The sequence below is a fragment of the Simochromis diagramma genome, unplaced genomic scaffold (genome assembly GCF_900408965.1).
Source record: "Simochromis diagramma unplaced genomic scaffold, fSimDia1.1 OVJJ01000208.1, whole genome shotgun sequence".
NCBI classification, from domain to species: Eukaryota; Metazoa; Chordata; class Actinopteri; order Cichliformes; family Cichlidae; genus Simochromis; species Simochromis diagramma.
Window position 1 is genome coordinate 2830553 of NW_024386789.1, and position 23192 is coordinate 2853744.

The following is a 23192-nucleotide window of genomic DNA, read 5'->3' on the forward strand; positions in this document are numbered from 1 at the left end:
GACAGCTATCTGTGTGAGAAGCCTGAGCGGTTACGCCTCTCAGTCTGCGTTTAAAACCCGCTTTACAAAAGAGTCAGGACAGTATGACTCAATCTTTGGGCTGAGCTGGCGTCTGGTGCGATGGATTGGCATCCACCCCTGAGGATGAAGGCGACGCTGCTGATTGTGTTCCTGCTCAAATCTACCAACATCGTCAGGCTACATGGAAGTCCATTAGCAGGTTATAATTCTTACTTTGTTTTTTTGTTTTTCCGTCAGATAAAAGACAAATGTACAGCTGTAAAATGTAAGTGTAAGAGCTTTAAAGCACTAGATGTAACAACACTAACGCAATAACGGCTAGATTAAATGGCTAAATGAGCTTAAGCTCTCAAATGAGGTTCTTCATTATACAATAAAGTGACAAACTATTTACTGTTTTTGTGCATTTCACCCTAGTTGCTAATCTACAACAACCATGATACATCAAAAGCAGCACTTAAATTATGTTTTGAGATGCCTGGATCTATGTCATTGTACAGGTTGTCCATTATTTTGCTAAGTCCATCTCCTGGTGCTCATGCCGTCATGTCAAATTGCCCTTGAGAAAGACACTGAACCCCAAAACGTTGATCAGCCAGCAGCTCAAGTCATGAATTGTGTGCACTCAAAAAGATAGAAAAGTACTATCAAAGTGCAAATCATCATGATTCAGTTGCTTCAAGCAATTGGGAACTGTGTAAAAATGCTTTCTGAATAATTCTGAAACTTCCTGTTGGCTCTTCGCTTCTAATTGTTTGCTTTCTTGGCAGAGGCAGAGAAGGTAGCGCAAAGGTGGAAAAAATAGCACTAGTATTAATGCACGTTTGTAAGAGCTGCACTTGACTTGTTGATCTGATACTGACACCTGATCTATGGTTTTAGCTCTCTTTAGATTAGAACATTAATCACACTGCAGATCTCATTGTCTCTCATATAAACACAATTTCAGTGTATATATAGGCCAGTCATGAGTGTTTTAAGCTATTACAATATAATTCTATTCTGGACTGGCTAGCACATGGTTATTCACTAACAGTCTTGAGTTAAACATGGACTTGAAATGTTTCTACTTCATTTTGTTTTGCTCTGTAATCATAACTATCTTTTCTATGGGGTTTCCTAGGAGCGGACTACAATCTTCACTGTGTCAATGATTACCTAACCACCGTCTACTGCTCCCTGAACATCACTCCATCAGAAAACACCTCAAACAGCAACAGCTCCTACTGGCTCATTTTTACAGACTTCGAGTGAGACTCTTTTTACTAACGCATTTAAGAATGATGGGTCACCTTTAACGCCATGCACCTTATTGCTGCTTCTCTTTTTCTCACAGAACGTACAAGTGCATGCTGACACACACCAAAGAGAACTATTTCTGCACATTTACAACATCGCCCAATTATGACGATACGTTTACAGATTTAGAAGTATACAAAATCTCACTTTGCCACGACCCAAATGAGGAGTCTGAAACCTGTGACGTGCTAGATGAGCAGTACCTACCTGTGCACAACAGTAAGCAGCGTAATGATCATCTGTGTTGGCAGGACTCATAAATGTATGAATTATTGTTTTTTAACAGTCACACATCTTCTTATCAGTTAAACCAAACGCGCCGTGCTGCCTCTCAGTCAGCCACAACTCAAGTCACCACCACTTTGGTTGGAAAAGCACTTACGAGACTTACACCAGCTTCACTGCTCTGCCCAACAACCTGGAGTATCAGCTCCATTACTACAAGAGGGGAGAACATAAGGTATGCTTCAGCTAATCAGCAGGAATGACAAAGGGTAAAACTGAATGGTAAAAATCTACAAATGAAAACCTGTTTTTTATGTTGTGAGGTAAAAAAAAAACACAGTTTTCCAAATGTAATAATATAAATAAGAATAAAAAATTGAAATCTTCTATACTTTCTGGTAAATATCTAGCTCTAAACTGAGATGTCAAACAGCTGCAGTGTTGTGGGTGTTAGCTCAGTGTGGCGACAGTTTGCGGCAGAAACTGTGAATTTATTCAAGCTGAAGGCATTTTACACCGCTTGTTGATCTGATTCCGTCTCTGTGAGCACAAAGATTCAGGTTATACCTGTTGGCAAGTTGAGGTTTGTATTAAATAGAGCATTGCACGAGTTTTCACACTTCCACAGTTCCTCTACATGCTGGGACTTGCTCGAGTAAAAACTCTAAAAGTGAATTAAAACAGGGCATTTAACCATCTGACACAATCAAACAGAGGTTTTACACATTTTATATGCAAACAGCTCCATCGAGTAGTGCAGTCATGTCAAACGCATCTTACAACATTAGGCAGAGTAGTGAAATTCCCCTTTCTGTTGGTGTAAAGTTTAACTATACGTTTCATCTCGGCGATATCTCAATGTAAGATAAAGAAGTGCAGTTTCAAGTGTTTGTCTCGGTTTTTCTACATGATAAAGAAATGCTGCTGGAGTAAGTGAAAAATCTGTCAGCACGACTACAGAAAAAGTTCTGGTAGTTCATTGCCCAAACTGTCCTGTAATTTTAATAGAACAATTTTGTTATTTCAAATGAAATAACAAATAATTTAAAGAGAAAAAGAAAAGAGAAAAGAAACAGTCGTCTTTATAGTAGTTAGCAGAAAAAACAGGAAAGTGAAGGAAAGTTTCTCTTATTTAATTGCTTATCTGTTACTAACAGCTATAATAATACAATTAAAAGTTCAAAAATTATCCCCTCCTTTACAAGTTCCAAAACCATCTACTGGGCCAGATTTGAGTTTTTGCCGACCTGACTCCAGCACGCAGGGTCTTTTTTTTTTTTTACACCCTATTTTTGACCCTCTCTTGCATATAAAAGATCTCTGGTTCAAATCCACGTTCAGGGTGTTGCATGCTGATGTGCTCCAAATGATGGTCCCTAGGCCTGGATAAATGTGTGTCAGAGATAAATCTGGGAGACAGAAAGCAGCCAAAAGGTTTTGTCTTCAAGCTCAGTTTTTTTTTTTCTATTATAGTAAAATGTGTCAAAATCTGCTGTTAAAAAACTTACACCATTCAAGGCAGACCATAAGTACTGGGACACTTAAGTTTAGTAAATGAATGGGTAAACAGGTCCCTGAATGGGAGCATGTGTTACCAATTTTCGGCCTTTTTCTCCAAATTCTCGGAGTCTTCTTGTATTATGTTCTGTAGATGATCACATATTTAAAGGTTTTACGACTTCTTTTTATTAGGCCGAAATTGTTCCAAAATTTGGGGCATGAAATAATATAAAGGCTAATTTACACCATTGAGGCCTGCTCTCAAAAACTAAACTAGTGTTTAAAGTTAGTTTTGAGAACGTGCAGGGCCAGTAAGGAGCGTGACGTCATGTGGTTGCGGCTCGTAGACTTACATTAGTTTATCTAACTAGTGACAGAATCGATACCCTTGTGGAAAATGATGACACTAAACCTGTAAATAAGTTTATAAAGAAGAACAGAACAGGGCATTTCTGTCTTCTGAAAATTAATGGGATGCTTTTATGTTTTATTTCTTTCAGGTAAAATTTCGTGAAATTAGCACACAAAGTACGGGTATTTCTTTGGAAGATCAGAACTTTGAACCAGACACCGAGTATAGTGCTAGAGTACGGTCCATTCCCAATAAGGCTACGTACCAAGGCGAGTGGAGTCACTGGTCTGATGAGGCTCACTGGAGGACTAACCCTGCTGTGGATGGTGAGTCTCAATAAAAAAGAAAGCAGCTAGATTTAGATAAAACAATCATAAGCAGAAATTGATTTCTTGGATTTCTTCTGCTTCAGTATTTTCTATTGTGTTCCCCACACAGGTTTGTCAACGCGCATGTTCATTTCTGAAATGTGTAAGAAGGTGCTCCTTCCCATCTGTGGGCTGGTGGTATTAGTCATACTGATCTGCTACGCTCCTGTTAAAAAGTAACGTTATATCATGTAAAGCCTCACTTCACAAAACATTAAGTTTCATATAAAGTCATTTTTTGTACTATATTGCACTTTCTATGCTCACAGGTGGAAGCAAAATGTGTTTATCCCAACTCCGGCTCCCTATTTCCACACCCTGTACAGTGACTGCCAGGGAGATTTCAAGGTAAGTTCAGCTTTTCATGTAAAAAACAGAAAAAAATTCCCAAACTTAATGTCATTAGGATGTAACTGACCTTGTGATTGCAGAGCTGGGTGGTTACGCAAGAAAACACAGCAGACACGCTAGAAAAAGAGGAAACGCTTCAGATCGACACCTTGACAAAGTGTGCAGAAGTCCAGGAGGATGACTGTCGTCCACCCCACTTTGACCAGCACGTGATGGAGGGCAGCTCCTACAGCAACATAACTCCTTCGGTCTGTGATACCACTCTCCTGGGCGTCCCGTACGCTGTGAGCACCATGATTCCACTCTCAGCTCAGGGGAGCCCAATGAACAGCCTGGTTCTAGACTCCCAATTAGGGAGTCCTTCTGGAGACTCGGGCTGCTGGCTCTGCAGTGACACGTCCCTAGAAAGGGAGCCTCCCTGGTACTGCAATGAGTACTGCACCCTGAGTGCTTTCCAGCAGTCCAGTTCTGTCCTGGCAGAGCACCATGGGAGCTTGTAAAAACAAGTCTTGCCCAACAGGGATAAACTCAGAAAGCTTGAAAGTTGTCATGAAAAGGAACATTTTTCCACTGGACGGAGTAGTCCACGTTACGATTCAGTAGCTAATAGAACCTGTAGCAGAAATAACTCATTTTATCAGTCCTTCTCGTTGTGGGGTAATTTTGACATGCTCTTCTTTATAATGTTACTTCAGTTTATTGTTAATTCTGCGCATTAAGCTATAAATAGTCCTCTTGAGGTCCCACCACAGGATTTCAATCAGGCTGTGGTCTAAACTTCTGGGCCATTGCGGCACCTTGAATTTTTTTTTTTTCTTTTTTCACAGATTTTATGTAGCATTTAGTTACATGTTGTCCATGTACTACTTCACTGATGTTTTTATCTTTTATGCACAGTCCAAACCTGTCTGGAAACAGGGTGAAAGTCTTATTTTGTGACTCATCTGTTTTGTTTCTGCATCACTGAAATGCAAGATGAACTTCTGTGTATATTCTGCTCTTAATAAAGAAAATACATTATGTAGAAAGGTTTATTAAGCCAACACATACATGAACAAAGCACCATATAACCTTAAAGTCTGATACAGAAGTAAGCCTACCTGCCTCAGTCACTGTGGCCATTTTTATTTATAGCAAACACTCTGAATAACAAAAAGACAGCCAAGGCAGCAGAATCTATTGTATATTACAGCATGCTGAATAGAAAACCTGGGAAAGAGAATTAGACAGAGCCATCTAGAGACACTAGTGAGATACAACAGTATAAAAGTGCCATTCATTATACAGCAGTTGAAATACTGACAATGAAGTAAGCTAAATTTTACATTAAATTTATGGAAAATAAAGGAGGAAACAAAAAGAAAAAGACCCTGTGAAAGAGCAAAATAAAACAAAACGACATTTTCTTCCTTGAAATATTGATGACAGTCAGCTTGCATGGGAGTTGATGAAACCGGTACCAAGCTGTGTCCCTTGCACGACATAAGACAATTATTGTTTAAAAAGAAATTACCAGGGTGCTGACGCACCCATTCCCTCCCAGCATTATGCGCCAACCGGCAATTAAGAACAAAAAAAAACTGATAGGTCAGAGGAGAACGGATGGCACAGAATGTGGAGTTTAAATAGAAGTCTTTAAGCAAGTCCCGATGTGAGAGGAGCACATTCATAGAGAGACTGAGCCGGGAGGTGATTCTTGTTAAACCCATTCCTTCCGTCTTCGCCCTTACGAGGGGGAGAATTTTTTGGCTTGTGCTCGAACTCTTTTTTCATATTCTACTCTGTTTTGGCTGAAAAGACATTAAAAACAAAACAAACAGAAACAACAGTTATTACGACTGCTTACTCAAAACAGGCACAGCATGCTGCTTAAAAAGTAAACATCTTTAATCAGTCAGTGGAAAACCCTAGAAGTTCATGTGTGATACAGGAGGTTTTGAGACCTCTACATCAATGAGATTTCTTTTTAAACCTTTAAACTCCTCTTATGTGTTTTAAATCGTCAGAAGGTTCAATAAACACTCCTGCTTCAAAAACATTGAATTTTTAGGGTTCAGGTTTTACAGGGTTAAGATCTCACGTGTACTTTAAAATAGGTAGACGCTTCACAAGCTTAGTCCCCAGAGACACACCCAATAAATAAATAGTTTCCTATGCTAGTTATAAAGTTAAAATAATATTAGGTGAAATCTGAAAATTCTTATTTAAATTTGGCCTTTGTCCACTCTGTATTCCTGTGTTGCTCTATACTGCTCAGACCGCTTTGACCCCACTGTGGAATTCCCCATTTTGACCACCTGCAGGTGCAAATCTATGACGTGTGCTGGATCATCTCCAGGACAACCTTTAAAAGTTCATTCTCATGAGAAAGAAGTTGTTACAGTGCCAAATCTGGCAAGTGGTGCAGGTGGCTATGATTGTGTTGGCGTAGTTAAAAAACACAACTGACACACATATCAGACCGCGTGCACTAAATGTTCTCCCTCAGATGCCTCGAGACATTAAAGTAGAACTCAGTATTAAGAGTCTGACCCAAGGGGGCAAATTCACTGTGGATGTTGGGTGAAAAATGAGGGGAACGCTTTCAATCTGATCGTGTCTTTGGGCTTGGACACTTCAGGCTCTTAATGAAGCCAGAGAAAAAGTTGTCATCAAGTCTGAGGTTCACTGAGTGGATTTAAAAAAAAAAAAAAAAAAAAAAAAATATGTCAAACACCATATTATAAAAAGACCCCCACCGCCCCAAACACACTGAGGCCTCCAGTGCACACAGAAAAAGTCTGATCCCTCTATATTTCTGCATAAAGATGTACATATTTAAAGATTTGTATGAATACTATTTTTAAGAGCCCCGTCTTAGTTATCACTAATAATAATTCTGCTCTTGTGGGCGTATAAATTAGTAAATAAACAGCCATGGTCTACATTGCTTTCCTTTCTAAAACCATGTTGGTTTCAAATTCAAGTAAATCTAATCAACAGTTATTCGGTTTAAATAATTATTCATTTATTGTAAAACAAGACCTCCAACTCCCACTTAATTAATAATTTGCCCCAAGATGTCAGTGGCCTTACATTTGTAAATAAATTGCTGGTTTCGTGTGAATTAATCGTCACTCACCAGTAGATCGTGTAAGCCTCTGCTTGGGCTGGATCCTGGATATTTGGCTCATTTAGCAGTTCCTGGATACCTAATAAGATCTACAAGATAAAAATGAAACATTTCAGAAATTCACCAGGTTGGGATGCTTCTCTGAAGGCTCCTTAATATCAGTCAACTTAATACTGAGTGCACACGCTTTATGCAACACTGCTCGCTCCACATAATAGTCATGATTGACTATTGCTAAACACTGAATACAAATTGTGATGCAAATATTTTAAGCTTATGGTTTGACTCTCGATTTAGCGTTGTGCTTCTCTGCCTCTCAGGCACAATAGAAACAGGCGTACGTCACACTTCACTACCCATCGAGACTCGTCTGCTTTATAAGTGTGTTTGTTAATCTGGAGGACTGTCATGTCGCCAATTTACAGCTGAGCTTTTCTTCCCTTAAAAAAAAAAAATTTAAAAAAAAAACAATTTGGTGACAAATGTAGCCACTTTGTGTACAATCCTTGGTTAGGAGATAGACATTCAGTAGACAGGTGCGAGGAGTTACAAAACAAACTTACTGTGTGATTCTTTTACATGTAAACGTGGCTTAAAATGACAGCACGGCCACCGTCTGTGCTTCATGACCAACATTATTAAAATATCACCCAGCCTGAAAGCTAAGCGAGGGATTCAAAAGCCTACGCGTCTCGTTTTCCTATCAGCATCAAAAAAATTTGACTGATTACCTGATAAACTTAGATAAGGTTCCAGTTTAGAAATGTCATCTTAAAATCAGAAAACATCTGGAACTTTAAGAGACCATGTGAACACACTCACGCTCTTAGGCTTTAAGGTCATTACTGTAGATGAAATTCACTTTACAACACAAACCTGCTTTATTGTGATGGCTGGTCTCCAGTCCTTGTCCTCCTCTAGTATCGATAGGCAAACTGTGCCTGATGGATACACGTTTGGATGGAAGAGTGGAGGCTCAAATTTACCTGAAAGATGCCAAAATGTTAAGTGGGCTTTATGTTTCAGGTATATTATACATACCAAACAAAAGGGGTTAGACTACTAAAGTCACTGCGTGCCCAGACTGAACTGTTCCACTGAAGACAGCAGCGTCTGTTGTTTACACAAACAGTGCCTTTAGGTCATTTTAATTTGACATTCAGACAACGTGGAGCTCGTGCTGCAGGATTAGAGCCGGTGTAAGCCACGGTGCTCTGGCCTTGTGTGGCAGGTAAGTACGGTAGTGTTTTGAGACACACAACAGGAATCTGCTACTTGTTTGTAAGCAGTTTTTTACCATCAACTTACAACAATATCAGGTCTAAAAATCAATCAACTGGCAAAAATCTTGCACAACCCGTTTAAAAGGAACAGCAAATGACGCATGCATGAAAGCATCTATTGGCCGTGACCCTGAATTAACACCAAAATTGCAGCAACATTGTTATATCGCCAAGCTTCCTCAGCTCCAACATGCTTGCTGCACTACTTAAATGGCTTTAATAGCGCTGCCAAATTAAAATAATTAGAAGAGAAAGTCTGTATTTGCTCTGCTGCGTAAAGGTCAAGCAAAGGTTATTCTGGAGTTTTTCCTAAAGAGCAGAATTTTTCATGTAACCCAAAGAGATTAATCACAGCCACTGGAATAAAGACACTTTAACCAGTTTCCACTGCTGTTTATATAATAACAACAAAAACATGAAGCTGCTTAGATTTCTATCATTAAAGTTGAAAACTCGGCATTTGTAATTATCCCACAAAGACCAGAAAACAGTCATGTATTCAACCAATCACAGCCGAGGTGTCGAACACCCCCAGCACTGCTAAGCTTCAGTTTGACAGCTTAAACACAGGTTTCCAAAGGATTACTGCACTAACCTTAAATTAAAACCTTTGGCTTTAAATCAGCCTCTTTCTCATTACCATAATAAACTAACATGTCTGAAGAGATTCATCATTCAGTGCTGCCAAATGTTGATGAGAGGAAGCCTTAATTAGCTTTTAAAGACAGTTTACAGATGTGCCGAGTAGGCTGGAGGATGCCCATGAGCCTGTACTTTTCTGTTCCATTTCAAACCATCAAAACTTAAAAAAAAAAAATAAATAAATAATTAACTTGATCTGACTGTAGATAAACATAACCAAGTTTGTACTGGCATACAAATTGTATCCGATAATGCTAAAGGTTCTTGAAAATATGGGAACTCTACTATGCTCCAGGTTTTACTTCCAAATAGATTTCCCAAAATGATAGCTAGTGTATTTGTCATATTTACGGGCTGAATGCACAGCAACTCACATTTTGGAGGTGAAGACGGATAGTCGTCCTTGAACAACATGCGCAGCTTGAACAGGCCTCCTTCCCACGGAGTCTGAGGAGAGACGATCATTAGATCAATTTAGAAACAGAAGGCTACATCACTGACTCTTAAAAGTTGTTACTACTACTACTACTACTACTACTACTACTACTGCCAGTCAAACTGTAAAATTATTTTTAAAACTTATCATGGTTTAATTTGTTTTGGGTTGTTTTTGCAGAGCAATTACTCATACAGTATGCTTTACACCCACTACAGTATTCTCATTGTCCTAGAAAGATCATTGAGTCTTTTTTAATTATGTAAAACAAATCTACTCGGCATGCAAACAAATCTATGAAACACATTACCCCCTTTTTGCCAGGAATAGCACATTCCCAATTCATGAGATTCATGGTTCCATCTGGGTTTTTTGTCGGTACTGCAACAAATCCCTGGGAAGAGTAAGAGTTGAAATTTGAAAGTTTGTTAGAAAGCAAACACTTTCTAACCAACACTCAGGCAGGCTTTCATCGCACGGATCTCGTGAGCCAATACTTACAAAAGGATGGTCCTTCCGCCATGCCTTGCGCTCCTGGGCAAGCCGGCTCAATGCAATGCCTGACATGATTTGTGGACTCCTGCAAAGAAAGAGGGTCAGGTTGATTAGAAAACCAGACATCTGGCTGTCCTGTCTTCTGAAACGAATAGCTCTTTAGCTTTCCTTTGTTTTAAAGATAATAACAATAATAATAAAAAAGAAACAATTTCCTTAGTATTCTAATTCGACATATTTAAAGTTTTAGGCAGCTAGTTGAAACAATTTAACCTAAATCATACTCTAGAATGACCATTAGCTGCAGCCAAATTTTGAAAAACTGAAAGTTTCCATACTGTAAAGAAACCAAGAGGGCATCCAATGTTATTACAGAGCAGCATCAGTTCAGGTCCTTTTCCAGCTGGTTTAAGTTATGAGCCCCCTCCCTACCCTACTCCAAAAAAAAAAAAAACAAAGTATTGTGATATTAACATTACTCGTGTGTGAAATCACACGGACACGACGTACAACATTCAACCTGTTTATGGCGCATATTAATTTTGGTACTTTTCTGACTTGCATCGAGTCACATACCCAACCGTGTTGCCAGCTCGCGTCGGTGGCAATTAGGATGCTGCATAGGAATGTCTATAAACGCTAAACACTGAAGCTAATGACAACGAGGTAAAGCAACAAAACAATGCTAGTGATTAATGGCCACCGCAATTTATCAGTACGAGACAAACGGACTTCATCATAAACTGATGTTCTAGTATGCAAGCTAAACTGTTTTTATTGGCCTCGGGGCTTGTGTGTTTGAAAGTACAGCTTATTTCGAAAAGTCTGCGACGCTAAAAGGCTAGCCAAGTTAGCCGGTGGAGATAACCGCTCCAGAGGAAGAAAAAAAATATTCTACCATTTTCTACCGTTTCCGCGACCAGGGTTTTAAAGCTAAAAAGGGGATCCATGAAGATCTTACTCATTATATGTTTGCTGAACTTCGGCGTGACGTTGCCGTCAACAGACACTTTGACAAACTGACAATCAAAGCTATTTGATTAGCACGCTAGCCGGTTAGCTTCACAAGCTAACTCATGTGCGCCAGAATGGAGCTACATCCCAACAGGCGCTGGCGCTGTTAGCGTCTGACACGGCCTGATGCAGCACAAAACTGCGCAATTGCACTTGATTTCGAAGACAATTTTTGGATGGGAGAAGAACGATCACTTGCTCTCTTCTAACGCATAATAATAGCAACTGCCTTGTAGAAACAGGGGTGTGAGATTTTCCACCGGGATGAACCACATCATTATCTTTTAAAGAATAGGGACAAAGAACGCCAGAGCTAGAAGGCGCACATTTATGCATTACCAAACTAGCGAAAATGGCGCAAACTGAAGCGGGTAAAATGTAATAATACACGACAAAAATGAACGTTTCCGCATTCAGGATGTACTCCTACCTTTCAGTATGGCTGCACTGGCTCTAGTAATTAAGCGAAATGAATTAATCGTGCTCAAATCCCGTTAAACCTTGTAAAGTTTCCCTCCTGAAAAACCACCCGCTCCGTCTCGAGCCAGAGACAGCGATGCGAAACACTCATCCGTCCTTTACTTCCGTCTTTGCTTAAATACCTCTTGGAAAATCGGACTGCGCATTTCTCTTTCGGAGGTTTATGTTTTGAATGTATTTTTTCACCTGCCCTGGGTTTAGTTGAAAGAGTTTCCCGAACTAGTCGTTTATTAGCTTTCATTTAATTCGAGCAGCCTAGCTGCCGTTGTTAGAGCGCAGTGCGTTAGAAAAACTTATTTAAGTTTGTCGATGGGGAAATTCTACCTTTGCGGTTCGTACTGTTCGTTCAAGCGCCGTTTATGTTATCAAAAAAAAAATGACAAAGGTTAAAGTGAAAATATGATACATTATTGCAAAGTATAGAAGATTACCTGGGATTTTTTTAAACACTTTATAGAAAATACAAATCAAAACTCTTCTCTAATTTCATACCCAAGTAAGCCGCGTGGTCTTAAACCTAGACAGATTTCTCTCTTCTGTAATATATAATCTTTGGGTGCCTTAGACTAAAGCCCATTAAACCTACGACTGTCAACGAGATTAAAATATTTTGTGCGCAGTTACCAAAGAGTTAAGATAAGCGATACGTCTAAAAGACCAATTTCGGATAATTTAATTTTAGGTATAAACGAAAACTTTTTTTCCCCGTCGTCTATATTTATACAGGCATATTTTTCGACTACTCAACGACAACTATTCCTTTCGTGAGTCGCCTCAAGAGGTCGCCATTATCACATATTACGATTTGTTGTCGCCACTTTATCCATTTATTGCTATAGTTTGCAAAAGTTTAAGAGCACTGTGCTATTTATTTTCATATATATATATATATATATATATATTTTTTTTTTTTTATTATATATATTTTTTTTTTTAAATTATAGTAACTTCAAAGAGCCAGAAGATAAATAATAAAAAAAGACAGATATGAATGACAACATTTTATTGGGTTTACCCTATGCAAGACCATATAGATCTATCCCCTTAACCCTCATACTCAGTTTGTATATTTTTAACATTGCATAAGATCATATAGAAGTGATCTATGTAGTGATATGAGAACCTTATTAATGTAACTGTTAAGATCGAGGAAAAATGACACATTCATTCCCTCTGATTACAAGTGTGATCATCATCAGTCATGCATTACAGTGATTTGTGGTTTATGACTTGAATGCAAAACAAACTGGGCACTTAAAAGGATCAGGCTACACATTTGATAAGTTTGTCCATCACATAAAAGATTATCCCAGATTCTAAACCAGACAACCTGTCTGTGAAGGGCATTCAATGTAATGTAGCTGCTCAAGTAGAGGGAGCGTTGAACACTTCTGAACAGAGCATTTTAAATGAGATTACAACCAAACCAAGAAAATCAAACACAAAAACACTTTAAAAAAAAAAAAAAAAAAAAAGGGTCTCAAAAGAGACTTGTATAAACCTTAGCTCTTAGCCTACGCAGATACATTTCATCAAATTTAAGAAGAAAGGGGGCGAAAGCAAGATTGTCTGCAACGCTCAAGCACTGGCTGTTAAAAATGGATGGAGTATCTCAACATTTGTCAGCATGTCAGAGTGAATATTAGCTTATGGGGAGTGCTAGTTGCCATTGGTGCAGTCACACAAGTCAGGTGTGTGAGGGAGTGCAAGACTGTAAATAATCGGAAGGCTTCAGAATACTATAGCAAATGTAAACATAGCCTAGCTCTGGCAGGAAATCCAGTCTACTCTGATTGAACCTCTTTGCAGATCTCAAATTTTGCACTTTAAAAGCCCTTGTGTGTGTTAATGTGTGTGTGTGTGTGTGTGTGTGTGTGTGTGTGTGTGTGTGTGTGTGTGTGTGTGTTTCTATATTTTAAAAACATGCATCCATACTCGTTTCCTCCCGACAATATAAAAACGGTCTTAAGTCGAGTGTATACGTGTACGTGTGAGTAAATGGAGGTTTGTGTGTCGTTAACAAGTCTATATGTACAAAGTGTGCCAGCATTAAGAAAAGTTACTCATCCCTGACACTAAGATCGATGTGTTCAATACACATAAGACATTGGATTTTGGTCACTGGGAGAAGAGGGGAAAAAAAGGCAACACTAAATGATAACATGTGAATGAAATATCCAACCTATCAAAACCACACATCAAAACCTGAAAACAACTTTCTATTTAAAAAAAAAAAAAGTGTTCTAAAAGGCAGTATTTACATTACCAGCATTACAGGCTGTAAGCAGTGTGCACAGTGTTTCCCACTGTAGTGCTTGTAATGCTGTGTATGAAAATCTACACAATTAAAAATAAAAAATAAAAGCTAAGAAATCTTATCACACTGCAAGAAAAAAAAATACATTTGTTTTTGTTTTTCTGAAACGTAACAGTCAACTTCATAGCCAGCCAAGTATAGCTTTGTTATTGGTTATCAAAACATGTTCCAGGCATGTTGTCAGTGAAAGACGCCTTACAGAGTATCTTTTTTTTCCTTGTTTAGTTTTTTTAAACCCCAACTCCGAAATCTCTAGTCCTGTACAAACGATGCAAAAAACAGAAGCCAAGGTTTTCTCGTTTTTTTTGTTTTGTTTTTTAAAGATCCAGTATAAACAACTTCCACCTGAAGCTGTGTTTTCTATACAGTGTACAAAACGTGCAGTTTTCCTAAGAGTTAAATATTAATATTGAATTTGGATTATTTACATGAAAACAATATCTTGATATGAACAAAGTCCTTCACCGCTGCCTTCGAACAGTTCCAGTCCCCAAACGCCGCAAATACTTCCCCTCAAAAAAAAAAAAAAAAAAAAAAAAAAAAAAAAAAAAAAACCCAAAACAAAAAACAAAACCCAAAAAAAAAAAACAAAAAAAAAAAACACAACCCTAAAAAACAAACAAAACAAAAGGATCTCAAACGATGTTCCCTCAAACATATGAAATAAACGAGCTAAGGATAACTCAGACGACAGCGGGGAAGGGGGGGGGAGTCACCATTGTCCTGAGGACTTTACCAGTTAACTTTAGATTTATGAGCATGAGGTCTCAAATAGTTTAAAACTTCAGACATTTCTAAGAAAATTCTAATTAATGCAAACTTACGCTTAAGAGCCTTTCAAAGTCTTTATATTACTACAGGTCCACATTAACAGAAAACAGAGCAACTGTAATCACTCTTAATCTTTAAACAGGCAAGAGGACTTCCTGAATGTATAATAACTTAAAAAAAAAAATAAAATAAAAACAAAAAAAGGGGGACAGTTCAGCTTAAAAATCAAATGATACATCCAAAACTGTTCCACAGTCTTAGATACATCAAGTCTGCAACCTCTTGAATATAATTAAAACTAAATGGAACTCATGACGTGGTACTCAGAAATAGAAGTCAGCGTTAATGCGACTCGGGTATTAAAAAATTTAAAACTTTTTTTTTTTTTAAAAAATTGGACAAACCATGTTTTCTGCAGGAACTATTTTCTTTGACTGAACTACATCCGCCAGCTGGAGGAAGTGTGTGCCTATCCATCATGTAAGGCTGGTGACAGGACGTAAACAACTGTGTTTGCCTCTGCTCACCCATAATGTCAACTAGCCACATGCTTTCTTTGGCTGAAGGGTGTAGTTTGGAAATATAATAGTTCCTACATAAACCTGCTCACAATTTCAGTGGATTTTTTGGAGCAATGATTAAAAAAAAAAAAAAAAAAAAAAAAAAAAGTTTTTGGGCATTGTGAGAACCAGAAGGAGAGTAGCATCTAGAGCCCGACCAATAGTTAAAAAAAAACTAAATCAAAAAAAATATATCAACATTTCAATTAATCAGACAATTTGTTTCCCCTTTCAGATCCATGAAACTTATGCAATCACTCTTTGCCTCCAGCGAAGTTGCAGTGCCCTCTGGTGGACAAAGTATGCAACATCAAAACTGCTAACATGGCTGAAGGGTGCTTCTCTGGTCCCTTCTTTAATTTTCAGGTATTAGTTGTCATAAATGCAGACTCACGCTACATATAGTTCTATTAAATTCATGGGAATATTTTATGGATTATTTTAAACTCACTAGAAAAGCAAACTATATAAACTAATAGCAGTAGAGGGTCAGAGTTCAAATATGAATAGTTGACTTTCAAGCAAAGAGTCAATTTGACCTAACAGCACAAAAAAAAAAAAAAAAGCACCTCAATCTAACTGGGTTACTAAAGATGGAAGCTACAGTACACTAGTAGTATACTTTTACCTGAAGTATATATTTTTATAAAGTATATTGCTTTGCAACATGTTTATTATAGGTCATTTCCTACCTCTGATTACCTAATGCCCCTTTATCTACAGTCAAGATTTATTGTACTCTAAGGTGATCATTCCTTGTTTTTTTTAATTTTTAATTACTACTGGGAAATTTAAAAGCAACAAAAAAAAAAAAAAAAAAAAAAAAAAAAAGTAAAAAAAAAAAAAAAGTGCATTTGAGGTCCTCATGATCACAAATCTCAGTGAAACTGAAGTCTTTGGGTAACCATTTTTAACCAGTTTGCTTTTGGGCTCAATTTTATGTTTAATAGCCTGACTCACAGCCGTTGAGCAAATACAACAATTCCCTTCTTTAAAATCTCTGAAACAATGATTTTTGTGTTTGATACTCGGAGTTATAAAGACCATACTGATCCCTTACCAGACCCTTGAGTTGGAGGATATAAGAATTAACTCAACAGATGACCCTGAGTGAATCATTGGCCTTATATGATGGCGGCCATTTGTTATAGCATAAAACATTTGTAGATTACAATTCTTTACTTTCAGTTAGAAACAAAAAAAATTTGCCGCTAATTTAATAAAAAGGTCCAGTTTAAATGTACAGGCACAAATTGTCAGTAAACAGACTTATTTACATCAAAAAACTTTAAAAAAAAAAAAAAAAAAAAAAAAAGAAGAAAGAAATTGGAGGGAAAACAAAACAAATGCACACCCCACTTTAAATCTCCATTGTGCCACACGTTCTTCCACATAGATGATATGTTTGCATCATAACACCTGGAGCTCATAATACTGAGTCCTTTTCACATCCGGGAACCCCTTTCCTGAAGAATCTGCAAAGACAGAAACATTAGATAATCAGCAAAAATGCTCAACACTACACAATCTGCAGCAGTTCAGTCACTTTTAGTGTCCCCCAGCACCTCCACCTCTTTATTAATGTCACAGTGTCTGTCACACTTAAAGCACAAGATGGTTGAAACAAACACACCGATTAGGGGGCAAAGAAAAAGGAAACGCTTGCAGGAGTAAAAGTAGTAAAGAGTCTTTATCTTCTACTTTCAAGTCTTCTCACTCATTCTGGTTTTAAATTTTTTTTTTGACATTAACCACTTCCATCCTCCTATTTCCCCCCTTTTTCTGTTAATGTAACAACCCCACAACACTAGAAAAGCAGCAGTTGCTCAAAATGTTAATTGTAAATGATAGGGTCGGCCTCAGAAAGACTTTGGGCTTCTGTAGAATAATGTCACTGTATCGAATGAAGCCACAGTTTTCCTTTCATACTGTGAGACTTTTCAGAGACCCTAAGAGATTTGTGATCTGTGACACATGCTCATACTTTGAGGATTTTAAGGATTTCTTCAAGACCTAAAGAACACATGTAAACACCAGTGTTTTTACATCATTTCAAACACCTACGTCACACAGAGACACAACACTTAAAAGTTTACCCAAAACGAAGAATTTCTGACATTTCCTTCAGTGAATTTTGAGAAAATGGACTAAACATCAAGGGTACCTCATTTACTGTTGATGCAGTAATATCCTGTGATATTGATGCCCAAAGTTGGTCAGAGAAAAACTAATGCTGAGCAAAAATGAGATTTTGGCTTGAAACTGTGACACCATGAGTGGGAGTGAAGTTGATTTTTCAAGTTTTTTAAGAGCTTAAATGTGTTTCAGCTCTGATTTCACGCAGCTATCGACTGAGCTGTATTAGAAAGGTTACGAGGGCTCAAAAATACTGTGAAAATACAGGAAATTAAAAAGTGTAAAACGTCAACCTTCTTTTACATATTTTGAGCTGTATTTTTTTTAACATTTTACAAAAATTTTTATTAAAAAAAAAAGAAGGTTAAAAAAATGTACATCCCTTTTTAAAATATATTAAAGTTCAAAGAAAAGTGCTGATTTTGACAGGCAGGTGGGAACTTTTTCCCTCCTAATTTCAGAGGTCAGATCAAACCTTTGAGTCATTTGGCTTTCTCCTGAGTTAAAATTTATGTAATTCAATGTGAGGCACATTAAGAAGAAAATACCTGCTGTTTAACTGGTTTCATTTCTTAAGTATTTTGGGAAGAAAATATATTTGGCAAGAACAAATCTTTACTGGAATTATTTCCTTGTGAAATGTAATTTTTTATTTTCTTTTGATGCATAAAAATGTGCCAGTAATATCGAAATTCCCGCCTTTAATCATTAAAAACCAGCATAGCACAGACACACGAGTGGTCTGACTTAAAAACAAACAAAACCATTGTAACCTACAGCTATTTATGACAAAGAAAGGGCAGAGGGTGCACACCAGCCCACCCATCTCTTTCAATGTCATTCTCAGGGAGAATGAGTCGAAATGCAGCAGCTGATGATTCAGCATGCCTTCCATTAACCAATGCTGTGAGCATGTCAATAATTACAGGGGTCTGAAACCAGATGGGAAGAGCTCCATTTGTTTCAAAGAGAGCTTCACCTGCAATAAAGTCTCCTGCCTCAGCAGGAGCAGTGAGGCTTTTGATCCAGCTTTGGCCTGCAGACTCCAATGTCCAAAGCTGATTTGCAACCTTGATTCTATCATTGGACTTTTGTAACCATCTTATAAGAGCTCAGCTCTCGCTGTCTTTGAAAACAAATGTGAAACATTTTGAGGAGCGTTAAAAAGGCATCTTGGAAAAAGGAAGGAAGGAAAAACTAAGGAGGTGTGCTGGGAAGGACTACGAGCAGTTGAGCGCTCACCAGTGAGTCATAAGTGCTCAACCCTAATCAGAGTCATTCATTTCATAATCCGTCTCTTCGTCCTCGCTCTGAGCAACATGCAGCATGCAGACAGCACAGAAGAAGACAAGAAAGGCATGTTGTAAAAGAAATGGAAATGAATGAAGGTGAAAAAGGAGAACAAGGTGAAAAGTAAAACTAACAACGGATCAAAGGGGATTATCATTAAATCAACAATGTGAAGTGCGTCAGAGTGACACAAAAACATAATCCAAGGACACCTTCCCAACCAAGGTCAGTTCCCTTGTTTTGGATGTTAAATCTAGATATTAGGTCCCAAACAAATAAATAGCTACATAACAAAATGGACTGAGAAATAATGAACAGAATATAAAGACAGTAATAAGATCTTGATTTGGATAGGATGCCCCTGGAGAGACTAAATGAATAGAGCACAGTAAAATCTCTACAGTCTACATTTGCTTCAAATATGCTCTGACAGCCTCTAATCTCTTTAATAATCAGGAAAATAAAACCACAAATACAGGCGTAACAATATTAGTCTTCATGTGCTGCTTCCTCTAAGGAGTGGGCCACTATTACCCCAATTTTAAAAAAAAAATTTAAAAAAAAAATGTAAAAGACACTTTGCTAGTAGCAGCACAAACCTGTGCCATCTTAATGCCCAGAGCTGGATTACACAGTTTAGACTTCAGGTCAAATTTAACAGAAATTTCAACAGCAGGTTAAATTTAGTTTGTCTACGTGATGTGAAGACATAGTTCTGCTTATGCCTCAACTGAAATAATTACTCTCTGTAATATTTTTCCATTATTAGTTCTTTTTCTATGGTTGCTTGTGGTTTTTCTGTTTGTCAATTTTCTGGTTAGTCAACAAAATAAAAAAAGCAGCACAACGCATTCCTTTACAGGGAGTTTTCATCAAGAAAGTAGTAGATGTGCTCTCAGCTCCCTGGAGGAATGTACATGCATCCAGCACAGGCCATCTTTCACCGATGTTTGCTATGGACTTATAACAAGTCCTTTCACGCACTTACCTTAGCCTTCTCACTGGGCTCACTGTTTGTCCCGTATGATTGATTGTGCAACTCCTTGGAGACTACACACAGGAACTCAGCTTGGTCTTCGTTTCCGTAGTTGTAGGATGAGCCGATGCTGACGAGCTAGAGAGATGAGAGCAGAGCAAAGACGAAGAATTAGAATTAGACTGATAAAGGCAAAAATCTGGGTTACTCGTGGTGGGAAAACACAAGGAGGGATACCTTATACTAATGTAAAACAGGCGGAAAACCAAACAGGGAGCACAGAGAGTCCTTAAATTTAAGCTGCCTCAGTTCTTAGTAAAACCTTAAAGCCTAACCCGGAGTTAGTTACATCACATTTAGCACCTTTACTAGGTAGACAGCAATGTAGGACAGGTTTGGGAGTGACACAACAGATCCGCGGTCAGATTTAATCTCAATATGGCAAAGCTGCACAATTATATGGTGCACTGAGGGCAACAGGGTGTGCCATTTCAAATGTTAAAGCTAGCCATTTTGAAAAAGGCTACACTGAAAATTTGAGAGTTGTTATAAAAAAACATTTAAAAAGAATTCGTGATCTCAGGACCTGCAGACATGCCAGCACTGATTTCAACATAAAACATGGGAAAGCTCAAAGGAAACTAAAGAAAATATAATCTGTGGTTCACAAATTAAGGCTGTAGAAATTAAAAAAAAGAAAGAAAGAAAAGGATGAACAGCAGATAGTTACTGACAGAACACGAGTGCAAGGGACGGATCACAGGAAGCAACATGCTGATTAAGGGGAAAAATGAATAAATAAATTTAAAATAAAAATCACTGGGGAATGGTGGATTGACAGGACCAGGCTTAGCATCTCCTACAAAGAGAAAACCGCAGACTCACTTCCATCCAACAATTCAGATCCATTTTAAAGCTCTTTGACACAAGATTTGACCCTTAGCGTTTCTATAATGCGAATAGCAAATATTGGAGTTTTCACCAATGCTGCAATCGTCACACTGTTGCTGTTGTTGGGCTGTACTCTCATTAAAGCAGACCTATTATGCTTTTCTTTTATTTCCATCTTAATAAACATATCAAGCTTCAACTACAAAGGCTCAAGCAAAGGCAACATTGTTAAAAGGGTCATATCAGGCTTAACCGAGCCCCATCCAAACCTTCAGTTTGTGAGAGGCAGCCAATCGGAAGAAAGCTGGCTTAAAGGGAGGGTATAAGTAAACATAATGGGCCCGCTTTAATGGTTTGTTTTTTGGTCTTGTTTTGTCTCAAGGGCTTACTCAACACTTGATAGTGGAAGTAGGCCAGTACAATTTGAACCAAAAGAAAACGTCAATGAAACCACAGCACCTTGGTTTATTTCTGGTAAGCAAAAGAGCCTACAAATAAAACCTACATCCATCTTAAAAAACATGGCAATAATTTCTGCTCTTTCCCAGTCACATCAGTCTAAACAAAAACCAAAAGGACACAAGGGGACAAATAAAGGAATGACCAAGTGAGATTAAAAAACAAAAAAACAAAAACAAATACATAAAAAATAAAAATAAAATAAACAACAAAAAGAAGAAACGGCTACTTCTGGATTTGATTTCGTGTTCATCCGCTTTTGCTGTTGAACATTAAGTGTGTGTACTGCAGGCTGCATGTATACCGTCTGTACCCAGGTGTGCATGTTCAGACATGCATCGCCTCATTAGCCCTGCTGCCACAGACTTGTTGTTGTTAGCGAGCTCGCCAACATTAACACAGCAAAAAAAACAAAACACCCCTCAAATAATCTCAACTAGTTATCTTGGATTCCACTTGACACACAGCTCAGCGAACCATCAGTTAAACAACAAATTAGATTTATATAATCGGAGCATGTCCTAGAAGACTCTCCTCGTCTGACGGTGGAGCTTTAAGCTTTGCATTGGGAGTGTTTGTTTTTTTGTTTTGTTTTTTTGGAGTTTCCCCATCTGACGGGTATAAGGAGATTAGTGGGTTTTCAGCTCTGATGGGAGAGCCAATGATCCCACATTGCAGAGAGATTCAGTCACACATTACACGGACTCCAAACAGCCAAATATGCAGTTTCTCTTTGAAGAAAAAAATAAAAAATTAACCTTTGTCATAATTTCAATATTCCATCTGGATTCCCTTGTAATGCTCGACAAAATCAGTTACAAAGAAGATTACCTAAACGGCAGATAAAAGCAACACTGCACTTCTAAACAACCAGTACTAGATTCCAGCGCCCACCCTCCCTCAGCTCCTCCAAAAGTGACTACATCAAAGCAAAACAGATAAAGCTGCTGACATACTGAATACAGAACGACAAAAACTAAAGTAAAGCAAAACTAAACCAAAACAAGACAAAAAAAGGACAAAAAACAAAAAGGTGTCAGGGTCTCTTAGCCTCACTGGTGAGCAAGCAGTATACATGAAAACGGAAAATTATCAACTGAAAAATTAACCGATGGCTACGTGTCTACTTGGGACAAACAATGGCCAACGGGGTGTGTACGGACAACATGGGGATCATGCAGTGACCAGCCCGTGGACAGAGATTCGTGGGACACACCTCTCCGCTGTTGTTTGGCAAAGCAGACTCCTCTCCCTTCACCTCCCTTGACACAATCAGCAGAAACTCTGACTGGTGGGCCCGCCCGTAACCTATACTGACAAGCTGCAACAACCAATCAGAGCACAGAAGGGATGCCCGGATCATGTATGCGGACATTGAGAAAGATGTGATTTGCTGTTTGGCTTTTTTTTTTTTTTTTTTTTTTAAATCATTTATTTATTTATATATTTTTAAACCATTTCCAATGTGGACAATTGCCCTTTCTGGGTCAACGTGAGCATAGCGGGGTGGGTGAAGCACATGGAAGGACGATTGTCGCTGGGACGCTGTGGGAGATTTACCTGTTCAAACTTCCAGCCGTCAGACATGGTGGACACCATTTGAGTGAGCTCCTCCTCCTGGCACTGCAGCACCCGGTAAACATGCTTTACTGGAATCTGAGAGCAAGGATGAGCACATAATGTATTCATTTTTTTAAAAAGGCGGGCATTACACTTATTGAGAAATCCATTGAAACGTCACATAAATCCATGTACCTGTGATGTTTTGCAATCGCGTTCCCTGATCTTGTCCTTGATGAGCTTTATTAATGATGTGATGTTGTAGAATTCGGCTTCTTCTAAAACTCCTAAAACAAGAAATAAGGCAAAGGATCTCAGACAGACATTCTACTGGACAACAAACACTCCAAAGCATCCTTTGAAGCAAACCAGCAAAGGAAAATGTTTGTGCCTTAGCTCTGCAACCAGCACATCTCAAAAAGTGCAACTTTTACTTTGACAGCAAATATTCAGTTTCCACTTTACTTTTTCCAAGCTTCACAACTGCTTGGCGACAAGTTTGCCAGTGTTTGCAGACAAGTCCGCATCTTCCAAACTAGGAGCAGTCGAGGCAGTGTGCCATTATCTAACGCAATCACAAGGTTTTCAGCATAGCACAATGTATTTATTTGCGATCAGCTACACCTAGTGAGTGCTGCAATGCAAAAACAAATA

General features: G+C 38.2%; 3 protein-coding genes across 5 annotated transcripts in view; 1 reads left to right on the top strand and 2 right to left on the bottom strand.

Annotated features, from left to right (window-relative positions):
• LOC120728470 (interleukin-21 receptor) lies at positions 1 to 5144 on the top strand. Its single transcript, XM_040023401.1, has 8 exons — positions 1 to 220; positions 1145 to 1271; positions 1358 to 1539; positions 1626 to 1780; positions 3546 to 3723; positions 3836 to 3941; positions 4035 to 4113; positions 4197 to 5144. The coding sequence occupies exons 1-8, from the start codon at positions 121 to 123 to the stop codon at positions 4614 to 4616; spliced, it is 1347 nt and encodes a 448-aa protein (XP_039879335.1). The 5' UTR covers positions 1 to 120; the 3' UTR covers positions 4617 to 5144.
• Positions 5134 to 18309, bottom strand: ube2ib (ubiquitin-conjugating enzyme E2Ib). Of its 3 annotated transcripts, XM_040023428.1 has the most exons (8): positions 11529 to 11683; positions 10423 to 10517; positions 10091 to 10169; positions 9900 to 9983; positions 9528 to 9600; positions 8105 to 8214; positions 7238 to 7317; positions 5134 to 5906 (listed from the first exon to the last, which is right to left on the bottom strand). In XM_040023428.1, the coding sequence occupies exons 3-8, from the start codon at positions 10154 to 10156 to the stop codon at positions 5843 to 5845; spliced, it is 477 nt and encodes a 158-aa protein (XP_039879362.1). In that variant the 5' UTR covers positions 10157 to 10169; positions 10423 to 10517; positions 11529 to 11683; the 3' UTR covers positions 5134 to 5842. The 3 variants fall into 3 exon arrangements, with proteins under 3 accessions (XP_039879362.1, XP_039879363.1, XP_039879361.1); XM_040023429.1 differs by lacking the exons at positions 10423 to 10517; positions 11529 to 11683 and adding an exon at positions 18302 to 18309; XM_040023427.1 differs by lacking the exon at positions 10423 to 10517 and having other exon boundaries at positions 11529 to 11682.
• kctd5b (potassium channel tetramerization domain containing 5b) overlaps positions 16591 to 23192 on the bottom strand; it is a 16627-nt gene continuing 10025 nt past the window's right edge. Inside the window, exons 3-6 of the mRNA XM_040023425.1 lie at positions 22734 to 22825; positions 22539 to 22634; positions 19641 to 19766; positions 16591 to 16701 (exon numbers count right to left, since the gene is read on the bottom strand). Of these exons, the coding sequence (XP_039879359.1) occupies positions 16672 to 16701; positions 19641 to 19766; positions 22539 to 22634; positions 22734 to 22825 (344 nt within the window). The 3' untranslated portion in view covers positions 16591 to 16671. The remainder of the gene's footprint in view (positions 16702 to 19640; positions 19767 to 22538; positions 22635 to 22733; positions 22826 to 23192) is intronic.